The sequence below is a fragment of the Achroia grisella genome, unplaced genomic scaffold, assembly GCF_030625045.1.
Source record: "Achroia grisella isolate CSIRO2021 unplaced genomic scaffold, CSIRO_AGI_Agris_v1 utg546, whole genome shotgun sequence".
NCBI lineage: Eukaryota > Metazoa > Arthropoda > Insecta > Lepidoptera > Pyralidae > Achroia > Achroia grisella.
Window position 1 is genome coordinate 5839658 of NW_026712931.1, and position 18845 is coordinate 5858502.

At 31.9% G+C, this 18845-nt stretch overlaps 1 protein-coding gene across 2 annotated transcripts in view; it reads right to left on the minus strand.

Moving 5' to 3' along the window:
- Window positions 1-7867, minus strand: part of LOC131848282 (supervillin-like) — a 110763-nt gene extending 102896 nt beyond the window's left edge. For both annotated transcript variants that reach the window (XM_059198088.1, XM_059198087.1), the window contains exons 1-3: window positions 5675-7867; window positions 1779-2248; window positions 544-822 (exon numbers count right to left, since the gene is read on the minus strand). In XM_059198088.1, the coding sequence (XP_059054071.1) occupies window positions 544-822; window positions 1779-2248; window positions 5675-7449 (2524 nt within the window). In that variant the 5' untranslated portion in view covers window positions 7450-7867. The remainder of the gene's footprint in view (window positions 1-543; window positions 823-1778; window positions 2249-5674) is intronic.
- Window positions 7868-18845: the final 10978 nt, after the last annotated feature.

Here is an 18845-nt window from a genome sequence, read left to right on the forward strand (position 1 = left end):
AATTCCTGAAATATAAAAACTAGCTACTACCACATCATAGTGACTAGTATTGATCTACAGTGAAATTGGTTTATTATCGAAAGTATAAAAAACTGAAAGACTGAACTGAGCGACTCATCCCTAAACACCATGGAAGCCTAGTTTTACTTCACTACTAGCAATGAATCCTGTCCTGACCTAGAGATGATTATAGTAAATGCCGCCCAGAGTTGAGTGTGTAATGCTATGGAAAACACTTATTTTTATCAAGAGTTTTGATATTAAGAGTATGCAATTGAACAGCTGTTATTGCGAACCGTACATATAACTATATTTATATCTACAAGTGTAAATTGATTTTGTTTATAATGGCAAAATATTTATTAGAACTTCATTCATTTCAAGGGCGATACATCAACAAGTTCTATTATTCTTCAACGAAGCAGAGGCATGGCTAAATCATGAGCTCCCAGTAAAGATCATGTCATAGATCAGGCAATCATTTAATTAACAACGAATAAAAACTACTATCAAGTGGTTGATAAAAAACATAAAACATATCACCTTTAGCTTGCTGCTGTAACTGTTGCCACATACTAGCTCTGGCCACCACGCTGTTACTTTTCACAAGTCCCAATGCGAAGCCACTATTTTCGGCATTATCATCATCGTCGCTAACCAGATCTTCAGGACTCCTCGCCACCTCGGTTTCTGTGGACCTTCTCACTCGATCCATGTTGAGAAGACCTCTCTCTATAGAAGACGACGACCACTCGTTGCTACTGCTGTTTGTAGCTTGATTCTCTCTAATTTCTTGACTCTCAATCAAGCCTAGCTCTTCGCCTGGAATCAGAAAAAAATTAATAATTAGCTATTGATAAAATAATTATTAAATACTTTTTCAAGAATATTATTATAACATGCTATTGATGTTTTTGTACTTTTATAAATTGTAATTATAATAATAAATTTGAAGTGCGGTGACTGGAATAAGTTACAAATCGCACTGTGTTTTTAGCAAGTCATCGTATTATTAACATCCATAATCTTTGTTGTGGAAGTGCGTACAATATTGCCAAAGGGGCAGTACACTGGAATTTTGGCACTAAAGTCGGGAATACACAAATACTTATAAAACAACTCACATTTTGTTATCCAGAAGTCGGAAACGTGATAAATAAGTATTTAAAAGAACACCTGGTTGTGAAATAAATATAACACTCGATGGGAACTACTGCGTTATGCTTGGCAAACAGACCATATATCATTGCGTCATATCGCTTGTAATGAGCGATATGATTTTTAGATGTATTATCCCTAATACCATTATTTTTTGTATTTTACTTGAAATCATATTTGAAATGTTTATACCTACTATAATCAAAGGCTAAATTTATAAAAAGATATGTTATGAGATTCAAATAACAGTTACAATAATTATTTGACACATACCATGTGGATTACATTGACCCAAATATGTCATGAGACATCCACAAGGTTACAACGTTTATTTTAAAAACGGTCCTAATATGAATGGCGGCATATTCAGTAAATCTAAATTTACCAAACGGCAACATAAACAAACCGCGGGCTAATGCAACTCGACTTCTCTCATTACTTCCACATGACTATGTCAAAGTGTACGCTTCGATACAGTTGTGCGATTAGACCATATAAACAAGCTGAAAGTTGTTTGCATTGCATTACATGTACGCATGTTGCGATAAAAATATTTTTACGACCATAATGAAATAACAGCAACAGTTTCTTGGTAAATAATATTCAAAAGACTGACTTACCTGAATGAGGGCCAGAGTCTCTAGACGAAGCACGATTATACACTCCGCTATCACAAGACACATTCAAGCTCCAGTTGTCTGCTTCGGCTTGTTGTCTCTCGTCTTCGTCCAAAGCACGACAGTCTTCATCTAATGCAACGCGTACTTTGTTTACTTCTTGCTCTATTTGGTCCAATGTTGATCGGTTTTTTTCTTTTTCGATATCTAGAAAGGTCGCCTCGCCGAAACTATCGTCCTTGACATGCGGGCCGTCCTGTATCCCGTTGACGAGCGGATCTTTGATGCTGAAAGAACTGGGTGCGAAGGGAGGCGAATCCAACGTCTTTCCGAAGTCTGTAAAGAGATCTCTCTCGGGTTCCCCCGCAAAGGGGCCCCTATTGGAGGGAGCAACACCGGACTCGACGGGACGACTCGGAAAACTACAGCCAGCAGGGCCGAACGCTTGGAAACTCACTTGGCCCGGCTCCAAACTGCGAAATGAGAAAAGAAATGCGTTAATGTGGTGCGCTTCCCTGGGTAAGAAAGAGACGGTTGAAATTTCAGTTCGCCTTTGTAATTTTCGATGAATTATGGTATGAGTGATTGGATTGGCGTCGCCGATCTATCGTTTTATGGAAGTTTGACACCATCGACCATATAATCTAAATATAAATGTTTACTTCCAGCTTCGTAGCAATAGATCTTAATGAATGATTGAACTGGAATCTAAGCTATAAACGTCAAAATAAATTATTATTATCAACAAAATATTATTGAAGAAATTGTCTACGTGAAATCCTCGAGGTATTTATTATATAAGTGCCAATAGCAGACAAGGATAGTACATATTAAAAAAAAGCAATAAAATGATAATATTTTACAAATAAAATAATTATCGTTAAATTTTACTAATAAAAATCTCGAACCGTATATGCGACACATATCACGGAATGTATGCCGACAGTTGAAAATCGATATAACATCCATCCCTTGTATTTATTTACTTATTAAGTGAATAAATCAGTATAATCTTTTTGTCGTAAAATTTATGTCAAGCCCCGACCTATATAAGTCAAATTTATTCAAGCCTCAATTATCATGCAAATTGAAGGGCTGGATTGTATGTTATACTTATAACAGATTCTATTGTAAACAAAATATATTAAACATTCTTTATTACTTACTGCAAATATTAATTAGATTATACATATACATAACATAACAGAAGAGCATAGACTCAAAATCCTAATCAGTTTACGTTTTTATAAAACACCGTGTGCTTATATTTTACTCTATTACATTAATTATTTTTGACATATTTACCCAAGTTAGCTAAATACCAAAAGGCTGATATTTACCATAACTATGCATCAATTGCTTTCTGTTTTTACTAAATGGTTAGCTGGTAGATAATGTCACATGGCATTAAAATGGCCAATTGTAGAAATTTTTGAATGAATGCAATAAAAAAATATATATATAATATTCTATTATATTTCAATTGATACACTAGTGTAATAAATATGTTCTGAAAGTCACTTATTATGTTTCTGTATATACAAAAAATAATTAATGTTTGTTAATCACAAATGATTTTTCACTAATTTTTATTTTAAAATATTTGTAGAAGTCCAAATAAGGTTTAAGAGGTGAGAATACATGAAAAGATTGCAAAGATAATAGTAACATTTTTTTAAGACAAAACAATTACTACGCCAGCAATAACAATCTCAATATCATAGATGAGAAATCTGCCATTATGGCTCATAAAAGTAAACGCCCTATTCTTTAGCCCTTGAGACACCCCGAGGCCAAAACTCGTAGTCATAAAAGAAGTAAATACAATATTTGACTCAATAAAACAAACCTAAATAAGAACGTTTAAAGATTGGATTACTCTAAAGATGATTGATGATGTCCATACAGACGATCGACAATCTATCGGCTTCAATCAGAGTGGCAGATCAGACAGCCATAAAACTGCGGGTGCGAGTACAGTCGATCCAGAAATAAAGCTTGACCCACTAACTGGAGTATTTCCGACATTAAACCGGATTGGCATACCACCGGTTGATCTTGTCAGTGATGTTAATTTGCTAAATTAATACTAATGTCCATTTAAGTATATTTGTATATTCCATATGATGAATGTGCTAGTATCGCAGTTATGAAAATGTAATGAATAACTTATACAGGGGAATTTACAATTTGTATTTTTACTTTTGTTTGTATAAATTATAGCGAGGCTTTGTATTAAACTTCAAATAGGAAGATGATATACATAAAAAAAACATTTTAAATAACGACTGTAACTCATTCATTCATTCATAATTTAAGAGCTACGCTCTTGGCGGTGGAGCTCTTGCCACTTTCCGCGATCTTCCATCATGCTCTTTAATTCTTGATACGACACAACTCCCATTTTGTCCTCAATTTGTTTGATGTAGCTATTCCTTGGTCTTCCCCTCCCCCTCTTTCCTTCTATTTTCCCCTCAATAATAATTTTCATAAAATCATCGTGCCGTATCAAGTGTCCTAACATATTTCCTCGTCTATTTTCTATTGTGTTCAATATCTGCCTTTTTTCTTTTACCCTGTGTAGTACTTCTTCGTTTCTTACTTAACTGTAACTACTTCACTACTGTAACTACTCGGTAATATAATTCATTTAAAAATCATAGAAAATAAGGATGGGTGAAAAACGTAAATTTACTTGCTATATCTACTTTTACGTTGAAACTAATAATCTCAGTACACTTATTGTCAAAGGGATATACTGAATTTTTTGGTGTGAAAAGTTTTTAAAGCCATCATATTAAAAAAAAATCGATATAAATTGGATAAAATATCGTAAGGTTCGAAAATTTTTCTAAAATATAATTACACTCACGCGTTTTTATTTTCAAATTTATTAATTATCTAATACCCATAATCTAACAAGGTAGTGAATAAACTAATTAATGTAACCGTTTAGAATAAATTAATACAGCATTTTGAAACTTGTTAAAATTATTAAATAAAAAAAATCCTACAGAATATTTGTTCTGATTAAAATGTACACAAACGCAAAACGAAGGCAAGGTACACTAACCTACATTGCACTAGTAACGGAATACTTACTATTCTGAAAGTGGACGATCCATTATGGAGCGGTACATAACGATATATATACACAGGTCACACAACAGTAAATAAACAATAAATACAATAGATATTTAGAATAGACTAAATAAGTACGATACAGGCGTTATCGTCTAGTGAACTGAACAAGATGATGTCAGACAACCGAAAATTAATACAAATTTGTTTACTAACCACATGTATTGCTAATTAAATCGGTTCGAGGTTTCATCAGTATTTAAGGATTAATATTCAAATAACTAAAACTCTGTCGAATCGAATAGTTCGCCTATAATTTTCATTATTATAACACAACCATTTAGTCAATTGTGAAAGATTTTTAATGTTACGAACATAAAGCCTGATCCTTTCAAACAATATAAGGATTTCCTCTTTATAAAACGAACTAGAAATAACTGCAATGAGTAATATCTCATCAAGACATTAAATTGTATACAGGTCGGAACAAAACATTTGGCGTGGGCACACCGCCCGCCCGCCCATCAAAATAATGGCGATGAGCCAATATTCGATGTCTAAAACACCGGGTTTGTGCAGAGCACAATCACCTTTGCTCGAGAAACAGCATGTTTAAGGAAGTCGCTCTAAAAAGAACTAGGAATATTTAGCAAAAACAAACCAAAATTTGCTTAGAATTGAAAAAGATGTCTGCAGATAAAAACTATCTTCTATTAACAATACTGAGGGATAATACTATGTATATAAAAGTTGTACATAAACAACAAAGAAAAGAATAAAATTGCAAATTAAAATGTAAAGAAAATAACATGACTCACCTGGAAGTAATAGAGCGCATTTCTTCCACTGTGATAGGTTGAGTTTTAAAGCGCTCTTTATCACGTGTTTTAGATTTTAAGGTTGAAGGGTCTCTTCCCTTTACATCGGTAAGTGCTTCTTCCATACTTTTTATTCGTGCAGCTATTGATGGAAATGCATCGAGTTTGTTATCGCCTTCACCATCTATACAATTTTTCTGCTCCCACGGATCACTATTCCCGTTTTCACAATTTTTATCCACTTTAATTCTTCTATTATTCAGTATTGAAAGCAATTCATCATTTACATCACATGCTAAACTTTTAGATCGGGGATTCGATTTCGGTCGGAGATTCCTTCTCCGGAGAACCGCACTTGGATAGGTTTCTTCCGGCTCGAGCGCGAGATTTAGTACTCGTCGCGGTCCAGCCGCCAACAAGTCGTTCGCGTCGCAACTGAAATTCGTCACACTAATGTTTGTATCGTTGTCCGCGCAAAATGAGAGACGCGGGCGCGGGGATTGGCTACGTTCCCTAGTAAGACTCGAACCTCTTTGCTTTAAAATAGGTTTAACCGTTGCCTCGCATTCTGATCCAGATTGATCTGAAGTCCGGGATCTCAGAAGTGAAGGTCTACGTGAGCTTCTATCGTCTTCACTCAAATCAAAACTAGAAGTATGTCCTTCATCACCGGACAATTTTTTAGATGATTTAAGGATTGGTTTCTTCGGAAGATCAAATTCATGATCTTCATGTTCTGTGGATTTTTTCTTTAGAATGGGTTTTGGTGTATCACATTGCAAAACCTCGAGACAGGGTCTTTCCTCAGAAAAACTTTTTTTCTTTAAAATTGGTCTTACAATTTCTTTATCATCATCAATTATTTCGGCGCCGCCAGCAGCTGCTAAGAGAACAGCTTGTGCAATAGACACATGAGATGATGTGGTGCTGCTACTCGAACTAGAATTGGATTTACGTTTTAAAATACCATGTGGTTCTGGGGAGCCATGAGATATAACTTCAATTGTATGATCTTCTTCTCTGCTCATTTTTCTTTTCAATATACCTTGAATATGACCATCAGGCGATCTATTTCTTACAACGTCCTCTAAGGATGATCTTCTGTTTTTTAATATAGGTTTATTTGAATCTAGCGATCCGTCATCTGCAAATGAAACTTCAGGGCTACATGATCTTCTCCTAGCGACTTGAGACTCGTCTAAGCTACGGCGTTTCTTTAGTATACCTTGACGTTGTCTGTTTTCAAACCGACAACTACGAGGTTCTATAACATTTGGAGAAAATGTTACTGGTGGTGAAGCTATGGCCTGATTAGCTGTACATATAGCATTTTCTTCGTTTATAGACTTTCTCTTTAATATAGAAACAGGTGTATGACTATAAGACGACATCGAATTATCGAGACGGCGGTTTTGACTAGACGTATCATCACTGAGATCAGAAAATATTGCACTTTGCTTTTCAAAGTCAATCAGTCTCTGAGCGGCTCTGTCTATATCCTGCAATCTTTCGGATACTCCTCGGTTCTGAACTGACCTCTCATTATTAAGTCCATAGTTAATAGTATGGTCATTTTTTTGTTCCGAGTTTGATGCAAATAAACATTCGAAATTTGATTCAGACGCGTCTAAATTTAACCTATTACTATTTAAATTATTTGATAATTTGTTAACTCTATCTAAAGTCTGCTTCGTCAATGCAGCTAAACTATCCATCTCCTGGGATAGTCTAGAATTACTGGCATGAGGTCTAACTGTTTCGTGAAGAGTAGACATATTTTCAATGCCTTTCGTTTCTTCTATACTCACACTAGCGTCAACTTTATGATTACCATACGAATTTTGCTTTAATACATTTTTGGATGAGGAGTTCTTAGTGTCATTCTTGTCTCTTGGAGAATTATTTTCTAAACTAGTCAGTCTTTTCTTAGAATAATGATATTTTTCACTAAGACTTTCACTACCTTTTTGAGCTCGATGTCTTCTATCGTTACCACTATTCTCAGTATCACTTTTAGACTTTTCTGGACTCTTACGTATCGGTTTTCCTCTATGAGAATCAGTTTTTAACTTATCCGATTTTTGCGTGATTATTGTATTTTTATTAGGAGATGTAGAAGTGCGAATCGGTTTTTCTATAGGTTTTTTAGATAAAGGTATACAACTAGGTTTAGAGCCAATGTCGGAACTACGCCGTCTCTCATTAGATTTTGAAGCGACAACGTTAGAAGTTGAAGATTTGTGAAGCGGCGACTTAATTCCAAACGGTAAATTAAAAGTACTTTTAGGAGATACTCTGGAAGACGGCAGTGAGTTTTCAGTCTTAGGAAGTGATGTGTGTGATTCAAGGGATCGACGATTTCTTGTTCTCGTGGCACTTTCTGAAACAAAAAGAAAATATAACTTAAATAAAGAGAACCATCACATATATTTTGTTTAATAAAATTGTACTTCAACTAGTGTATAAAAACGAGGATAAATCACGGCCAAACAAACGGAAGTATAAACTGTTGAACCGTACGTGTGCATTGTTCTAAACAAGTTCAGTGACTGCAGCGAAAATGCTGATTGGCGTGACATTTCGCACGATATGGCCTTTTGGATCTATTGTTATTATACGCTGTTTTGCTCATAGTCTAATAGCAGGGTTAGCTATATAAACTATTACAATACGTTTTTTATTACGTATAAGCAGTGGATACGTACATAAGTAAATAATTAAAAATATATTATTTCATAAACATCAATTTTTTCAGTAGGTGGAGTAACATGTTTATCACTCGCCACTTGACTGACTAACAAGCCTGTGGGTTTTGTGGTTAGGAACCGCAATATAGAAGATCCTAACCGTATATATATATATAGAAGATTATAAATGGTATGAATTAACTATAATTCTCATTACGTGAAATGTACTATGTGATACATATTATTTAAAATAAGTAAAAATATTATTCTCACGTTGATAAAATTCCAGATAAAACATTCAATCTCAATAGATTGAATCATATTTAAACATAAGGTAATAATTCAATTATTATCGTACCTACATATAAATAAAATTATTAATATCTAGAGTATATAGCTTATAAAGTTGTACCTATATTCACACACAATATTAGATTGTATTATGCTACATACAACATGTAATGCTACATAAATTCATAAAATATATTAAAGGTTTATACGGGGTATTATGATAAAACTAGATAATAATATAAGTAGGTATATTTACTTAGACAAAGCTTTGACAAACACTAGTTTCAGCTTATCTTGACAGTCCATTAGTGGGGACACCGGATGTATCTACTTACTTTTGCATATAGCACTTAATAATGTACCTAGAGCTTTATTAATTAGGTTACATATTTCTTGACTCATATCCGTTTCATCCATGCGAATAAATTTCAACAACATTGGCGAAATATCATTTCAACAGTTGTCTAGGAACACTAGTAGATTAAACACTACCCTAATCTGCAAAGCAATACGGCCGTGTAATTAAATAAGCAATGTTAGTATAATAATAGTAACATAATTCTAATATTATAAAACTGATATATTCGCATAACAATTTTGTAATTTATATTAATCACATGTAACTTGACTATAAAATGATTAATTAGCGGACTTATTTTATTTTACGTTTTTCATAATTTAAGACATAGTTTCGGAAAAAATCTATTTTAACCTTAACATTTTTTTAAACTTACTTATGTAGTATATCTATGAAATATGGAAATAGTGGCTTGATAATTTATATATCCATATCCCAGATTTTCTATATACAAGTAGCAGGTCTCTATCTAAAATCTGAGATTCGAAACACAGAATAAAGCTACAAGTACTCATGGGATGCACAGAACATTAAATATGTGAAAGGGAATAGTGAACGAAAAACTAAATAAATCTCTTACAAGATGTAGAACTAGATTGTGGTCTTAAATATAACAAAATATTTATGTATCACACATATTTGTTTTACTTTGTAGGCGAAAACATACAACGAAATGTTTGTAAATTCAATTTATATAGACAAAAAAGGAAAGCTGGCTTTAATTTAAGCTACTTCTTCAATGTCACATTTCCCGCGTTTTTACACCATTTTTAATTGTATTGTCTTTCCTATTGGTCTTAGTTTGATGTTATATAGCTTATAGGCTGCCATAAATATGTTACTTAACACTAAAAGATTTTTTATAATTAGCGGAGGTTATACCGAACATCGAAACTCACAAACTTTACATCTTTATAATATTTCTATATAATATAATTTTTAGACTGATAGTCGTAACGGAGAACTGTTTTATAGCGAAGTCTGCATCATTATTTCAAGAGGCTCTCAGTTGGTAGCTGGACCGATATGTAGATACACAGAACGCGGTGCAAGGCAATTATTTATCTCTTATATTTCAAAACATATATTTTTTATGGTTGATAATGGAATCATAATGATCAAATTATAGTAATATTATACTATGTAATATATGCAAAAACATCTACAATATATATTCCAACAGTAGCAGTACACAGTTCTATATCCTAATTCATGCTAAACTCTGACGTCACAACCGTACATTAATTTAATTCATTACGGCACTAGAAATAATTACACTGTGACATACCCCAGTTTTTGTTAGTAAGCGGACAATTACTGCTTTGACACAAAACAGTTCCGTGAAAGTGGTTTGTGTGTAATTCACTTCAATATTACATTTCTAAGAATCACTTGTATAGGTAGTCCCATTTTAATTTATTACGTGACACTGACTAATATACTAATAGTTGTTAAAACCTTTTAACCAATTTTCCAAAGAATGCAATCGATACATTCTATGCTAGTTTTTTTTAATGCGAAAGTGTGTCTATATATGATTGTTGTTTATCGGCTGAAAAGATCTTAATAAAATTTTACATAAAGATAGAATACCTATATTACTAGGACGGACATGGGATAATAATATACGTTTGTTTAAAAAAAATGTTTAGGAATGAAATAGTGGAAGAAAATGTGTACAGACAAAGTAGCAGATAACAGATATTATATATATATATAAATTCCATTACGATTAAAATGGATTTTCTTTGTAAAGACCTAGTTTCTTGTCAATAACCTCACACCGTAGTTCATAAATTATATATAAATATAATAAAAGCTACTTAATTTTTTTAGTTTCAAATTTAATATTTTGTTTAACAATATTTGATTTATATACAATTAGAGCTAACTAAAACTTTAATCTGAGTATATATTGGCCATATATCTCAAAAAAAAATCTTTATTTGCTTTTGAAGTGCACATTTTTTTATTTCCAAAGAATTCTATTGTATCATTGATTTTACTAAATTACAACAAACTTACTTTAAATAATATTAAATAAATATCAGATAGATAATAATGTTAATAAATTTAGATTAAAAAATAAACGTTTATGTAAATAAACTTGTACGTATACCTATCTGGAAGATTAAACTTTTCGAAACCCACTCGACTTTGAATTTCACATTCAAATTTACAGATTTCCATAATGCTATGCTATTATTCGTCATGTGTCAATCCTTTCAAATGTAACAATAGTTAATCCTTAAAATGGAATGTACTTAATCGTACGTTATTGTAGGTACAGTCCGCTTTATATAGCTTGTATTATTATTACACTAGCTGAGCCCTTGGCTTCAGTCGCGAGAAATTTATTGCATACGTGATATTTTGATGTATAAACTATATTACATATATCTATACATACATCCATACTCACAAATTTTAGTAAGATAACCATATTATTGTTATCAGCTCCAGTTATGTATCCTTTGAATATAAAGTAAAAGAGTACAATAGCATTCAATCCATTTGACCCATATTTCTGTGTATAGTATAGTGCTGATGGCGACGGTAACTATTTAAAATCAATTAAAAAAATATATTGTAGAATAAAGCAATATACAACATTCTATTTTTAAATAATGTTTTGATTTACCGTTGCTCCATTTCCCTTATTTTATGTATTTAACTATATTACTAAGAATAAAAACGGTTTCTTGACTATGTGTATGTTTTCGGTGCCTTGACCAGTCGAACAAATATTCGTTATTTGTTTCTTTATTATATATATATATATATCGATTTATTACAAGCATAGATTTACATTAATGACTTCATGATCTTAGAATAACAAAATTACTAATAATGTGTAGTTATGGAAACTATTTTTGAAAAACGACTAATAAAACAATGAGGAAAAATGTTGTACGAATTCATACTAACTTCTATGAAACAGTTTATTTTGTGCGCTTTTGTTCGTTTGCAAAATACAAACTAGACTGTAGACATTTCAAGTCATAAATTTTGATTGTAAGCACTAGTAAAACAAAACAGCAAAATTTACAGTTTGTGCAATATAAATAATTGTATTTGCGTCAGAATTCCGTAGAAAACTATAGCATTGTGTACAATAAAATGATTCAGTCAATCACATAGTCTGTCAATTTCAGACTCAAAATGCGTAATTATAAACATCTGTTCACCATATCTGATGAATTTGGGTATAGAGATAGATTTAATCTTGCTGAAGGACCATCATTATAATCGTCTATCTTATTTATATCGTCTTCGTAATAGAATAATACATATTGTTTGTAACTTTTGACTACTAAACGGTTGTATGGATCAAAATTTTATTAGAGATTTGACTTAGAGGTACAATCTTCAAGTCGAAGATTGTGTCTCTAAGTCGAATATAGATTATCTTTAATCAATCAATTGTGCAAATCCGAATATCGTACAACTACATAGTAATATGTAGGCTCTACACAAGTACTTAGTATTTAATGACTTGAACTAGAAATTATTTAGTTAATTATTCCAGAATCTATTGATTCTGGAATAACTTTACACTACATACAACTTTATACTAAATATTCACCAAGAGAATGTCCCGTCCCATTATAATATAGGTTATTATAATGGCTCAGTTGACAGTATACAATGTTCAGACTTATGTACCATAAAACGCGGTTAACGAAATATCTCCCTTGGAAAGTTTACATTTTAAAGTTTTTCTAGTCTTTTCCGATGATGAGTTATCCCCTCAGAAAATACAAAAAAAACTTTAAACTGGTTATTATTAACCTTCGCACTTAAGAATATCCTTCAATTTAATTCTTGTCTCTAGGGACTAGTGAACTCTAAAAAAGGGCGAGCACAATAGATCTACGTATGTAGGTTGCAGTGCTACAGGTCCAAGCACCTGACAAAAGCCCAAACCCTCCAATAAAAAACAAAACAGCTAGTAAGTCTACAAATCGTGTTCCACCACGGAAGATTAGATCGAATTATTGAAGATCAGACTTGTAGAATATTGGGAGTAACGGTATGAGCCGTCCTTTGAAGCAAGGAATCGCTCAAGCTCACTAACATGGTCAGGTTACCCGGCATGGGATTGTTGGACAGGTATCCAATTAAGGGACGACCGCACTCTACGTTGCTCATTGATCGCAATCAACCAACAGGTGAAATTTGCTGTAAACAATATTTTACAATATATGTATTGTATATTTATTGTATGTGTCATTATTATTACATAGTATAAAAGAAAGTCGCTGTCGCTGTCAGTCCCTATGCATGCTAAATCTTTAAAACTACGCCACGGATTTTGTAGCGGGGTTTTTTAATAGATAGAGTGATTCAAGAGGAAGGTTTATATATATAATATGTACACTCGTGAGAAGCCGGGCGAGTAGCTAGTATTGTATATTTTGTATTTATCTGACTGCGACGTATGTTTTAAATTTTGAATCTATGGTAAACTAGTTGACACCTGCAACTACGTCGGATTTTTTGAGATAAAAGATAACCGGTGGACGGTGCAGGCTCTCTTTCATATATCCTCGTAACACAAGCGAATCTATACCTACGACAAATGTCATTGAGATCCGTAAAACTGTTTAGCCGGGAAAATGTAACAAACATACAGACACACTCTCATATTTATAATATTCTAGCATGAATATATATATAAAATACATATTGATTCTAGAAAAAATATTTTAAAGAAGATATCTATAAACATACTTTTTTCGGATAAACATGTACAGAAATATACGTGTATAGAAGAAATAATAATAATAGAAATTCATCATGTGTCAGCAATAATACTAAACCACGTTTTATACTATATCGACTAACAAAATTTAAAAACGAATTTCAGTTAACATAACTATTAAACATGAAGGCACAAAGTATTAATTTAACAGCAGCTATTAATTACATTTCCATTACGTTTATTTATTCATGTTTCATTCAGATATTTTCAATTCATAAAGCAAATGCGTGACATTAATGCCATTGTAATTGTCGGTATTACAATAGCAATAGCCAGTAAGCCTCTCCTATAAAAACAGTCATGATATACAATAATTTGAATATGAAAATAATAGACCACAGACCGCAGTGAAATACACAATATCAAAGCAACACGATGTCATCGCCCTTCGTTGACTAACATTGAACGAATCAGACAAGCCACTGGGGGTGAGGTCAGGGCACTTAACGTAATAGTTACCGTGGAAAGACTAAAGTAATTCTGTCATCATTTTAATTGAACACATATGGCGTAGGTGCACAACGTACTATGGAATTATCTTGTGCAATTTTCCACCCAGCCAGTAGAGCAATTTCTTTATTAGCGTAGCATTTCGCTCAAAGCGAGATTATGTTTGAGAGTTCGCATGTAGAACTAAATTAAAGATAACTTTGTTACTCGTTATGCTATCTTTTAAGTTCCTTTACGAACTGCTTGGTCTAAGAGAACTGAAATTATTTGTAAAAAAAACTATATTAAGTATTACCTAAGTGGTTCTCTGTTTCTATCCGTGTAGGTAGATACCAGTGGCCAGTCGAGGCTCAGCCCAATGACTCTTAACTTTGTGACTTTTGTATATATTAATATAATATATAGACTAGTTACCCCAGATTAATATACGTTTGTAACAGCGAAGGAATTTCTGAAATAGGTATATTTATTTATTTTTACACATATACATAAATATAGGTGCACATGACGGACTTATCAAATCAAATCAAATCATTTATTACACCTTAAGGCATCGTAGTTAGTATAGGTATACTAGTTACGGATACCACTTCTATCTCCTGACAATATACTCTCTATTTACATTCTAATATTATATTAGAATTAATATTAACATTAGGTTAATACATATATAACAAGTCTCTTTTAAACATTCAAAGACATATAATAGATAAACACAAGAAATTACTTGGAGCTTATCCTTTTAGACTACAAATATACATTAAGTCGTTAACACGTACCGTTAGAAATATGAGTATAGTATACGTAGCAAAGTCGACACGGAGAAATTATTCAGTTATATTGGAAAACATCGGACGTGAGAGAGCTGGTGTTTCAGAACATGTCTATTTCAGAACAATCATAGTTATGGAAATTCTTATCACGATTATCATTGAGTTTCTAGGTTATAATCCCGTTTATTTAATACTACTATTATTTGTGTTTATAGTCATCTAGTAGTAGTTGAAGTAGTCTATACTCTCATTTATTTAATACTTGCCCTTTGTGCTCATTATCCTATACAAATGTAGATGAGCTAAAGACGTCACAAAGTGTACAAACTACTATTACGACTTTAACTATTACAGAGATCTTTGAATTATTTTAAAAATTTAATGCAACTTATAATACTCACTTACAATGTAAATTCGCTTTACTTTATCATTTGTATGCTTTGTAAAAAAATACCTTTACAATCTATTGAAAATTAAAAAACATTATATTTTGTTAGAATATAGTTTTTTTATACACTATGTTTTTTATACAATGTAAAGAACCTGTATAAATACATTACAAGATATTATGCCTCCAAAGAAGAATACGCAAATTATTACACAATATAGGTAACAAAACTGTAAATGGAAAACAGATGTTTACAAAGGGGAAAAGCAAAATACCGGATGTCATCATGAAAGAGGACAATAAACTGCTATAAAATAAACGTTATGTTTCCGAACGTTCACGTCGCCAGTTGTAAAAACTTAATAAATAAACACACTTCAAGATAATGTTAGTTGCTATTGGAAGAACAAGTAAGTATTTGGCATAAAGCCAAATAGGTGTCCAATCATCGTATCCAGTTATATTAAATAAATAGCTGTGATTATCTTTATTACAACTTGATATATACACCATTGAATATTCTAGAAATTATAGAAGTGGTAAATATTTTATGTTATTCGTAAACAGCTACATATCAAAAACACAATTGGATAACTATTAGTCTTTGTTATATGCTGTTTCTTTCATGTCATGGAATTGCGAACAAGTTAATGTTCCAACTGATAGTAAATGATAACCTTCATCTACATATATGAACAGAGCATTACGGATATCAGTTAATAATGATAGGATATCATGCGTTGCTATTCCATAAGACTAAAATACTTCCTATCCTATAATTTCACTGCCTTATCTCAACCTTCAACCGAATCACAGCTTGCTTTTTTGAGCTTGTACACTGACGACTTTTTACAAAATATAATTCGATCATATAATAACTATCTTAAACCACAGTTCTTATTATTTATATTTAATCAATTGCGAGCAATCAATACACAAATGTCATATCTGCTGTTAAACAGCTTAATTTAAAAGTTCCAACCGTTTAACATAATCAGATGTGGTAGTAAAAATACGGGACAATAATACAACAAGGCCGTACAAACAGACAGAGAAACAAAATCAAATCTAAATGTATTCTATATCACTTCTAACATCCTTCTTACTCTGTGTTTGTCATTTCCTTTTCTATGTACATGATTCGACCTTTACAGTTTCATTACATGTGTATATAAAATTACTATTGATAATAATAAATAGTCTTACGCTAGCACATCTATGAGATTTCGCTTCATAGATATCATTCACTTGATCCCACCAGGTTAGTCTAGATCCATGATACTTGTAGCCTTCCCTTAAGTATTGTATATCCCATTTATCATCCTTAAATCCGACAGCTTTGATACAGTAATGTCGACATATCCTTGTATATACATAGCCTTTGTAACTCCTCACTTTGCACATAAAGATAAAAGAAATAATCCCCTAAAATCAATATCGATCGGTATTTATGGATAAACTTAAAATTTACCTTTTTGAAAGGTCATGCAGATTTTTGATATGAGTCTACTGAAATACCAAATAAAGTATTTTATGTAATGTAAAAAACTATACTACAACATGTTATTTTATATTATGCAATAATATACTTTCAAAACTAATCCCAGAAGGGATATTATATTTCTAAATTACAGGTCGTTAGGGAAACGATATTCATAAGCGGTTAAAATGTCTCACATGAATAAATGGTCATTGATTTGATTTGATAATCAGAGATATTATGTGACATGGTGAACGCAACATTTGACATTCACACATTGACTTGTCAACGGTATTTTATCACCGTACAGACAGATAAATAAATAAAAATATATAGACAAAGTTTTTGGTGTCGACCAAATTCGAACTAACGATCTATAAATTCGGTTAGTAATAAAACCATGATGATTTCTTATATCTTATTTAATACTAGCTATTATCCGTAACTTAGTCCACGTCGAATTAAAGTTTATTTTTTTTAAATAAATAATGTTTCTAAAATAAAAGTAGCCTAAGTTATTCCCTATAATATTAGCTATCTGCGAGTGAAAATTACGTTAAAATCGGCCCAGGCGTTTCAGAGATTAGTACGAACAAACATGCAAACAAATTTTTACATAATCAATTTTTAGATGTATGTACCTATTGTGTATACTTTCATATTTGATTTATAATTACAAACAGACACTGCAATTTTATTTTTTTTGTATAGATTACATTAATTTGTTTTGACCTTTCGAAATAAAATAGTATCCGACGAAACCGATAACAGTGTCCAGCAATATGGAAGACAATAAAATATCTACGACAATGTTTTCATTATATAGGAGTAAAGCAATAAACTGAGACGACACATAAAATGGATGCACTGGGCTCGGTCAAGCTTATAAAATTTTATACCTTTATTAACATTATGTATTTCTTCAATAAATCGCGTAAAATTTTCAGTGAAATGAACATTATATATATAATATATGTATATTATATACAGTTTTTCCCACAAGACTAGACAAGAGGTATTTTTGATCTCGGGAGTGATCCAGTTTGTATCGAATTCCGAAGATCAATGCAGATGGTAATAATGATATAATATTAACGAACGGTATACGCCACCGGGTTCTAGTGGAAGATAATAGAATGAAGACGAAATCATGTCCATTTGCCCACTAGTATTTTATTAGATTTTAGAAGACTACGCAGAGGCAGACTTGTCAACTATCCACCATTATTACTAACATATCTTGAATTTAATATATTGAGTTACTCTTCTATTCTGATGTTTAAATGACTAACTAAATATTTTAGGTGAATAACGCAAAACGATAAAAGGTAAATTGAATTCTGCAATTAATAAATAATAATACAAGTAAGGTGTAAATAATCCTTTGAAAGAGCAAATTCAGCAAACGCATTGATTTCATTGTTGTGGAAAAAGTTCAAAGTTCACCTCACCTTTTTTCACGATAAGCTTTTAACAATATCAAGACAAAATAATAGATAAACATTTACAATTTTCTTTGTTATTTTGTTATACATTTGTAAGTACACTTTTTTAGGATACAAAATATAGGTACTTCATTCCTTAATTAGATAATAATCAGAAGGAATAAAAACTTAAATAGTAATTCATATAATTGTGGTATGCTATATGTACTATTTGAGTATGTAAATAAAACTGGGTGATAAAAGGAAGATAAAATGTATTTTACTACTTAAATGATACAAAATTAATAGTGTCACGTCGCACCGAAGAATATTTTTGGCTGTGAAGCTATTAAGAAATAAGAAAAAATATTCGTTTGTATGCATTTATAAATAGTGGCTATAAAAAGACAAACCGACTGTTCAGATGGCACAGCTAGGAGCACGTCTGAGCGTCAAAAGATTTTATGTGAGCGTATCAAGTTATAATACGAGTAGTATCGGATACAAAAGTGGCATGAAATTCTGAAAGCTAAGAAAACTTAGGACCTTTTAATA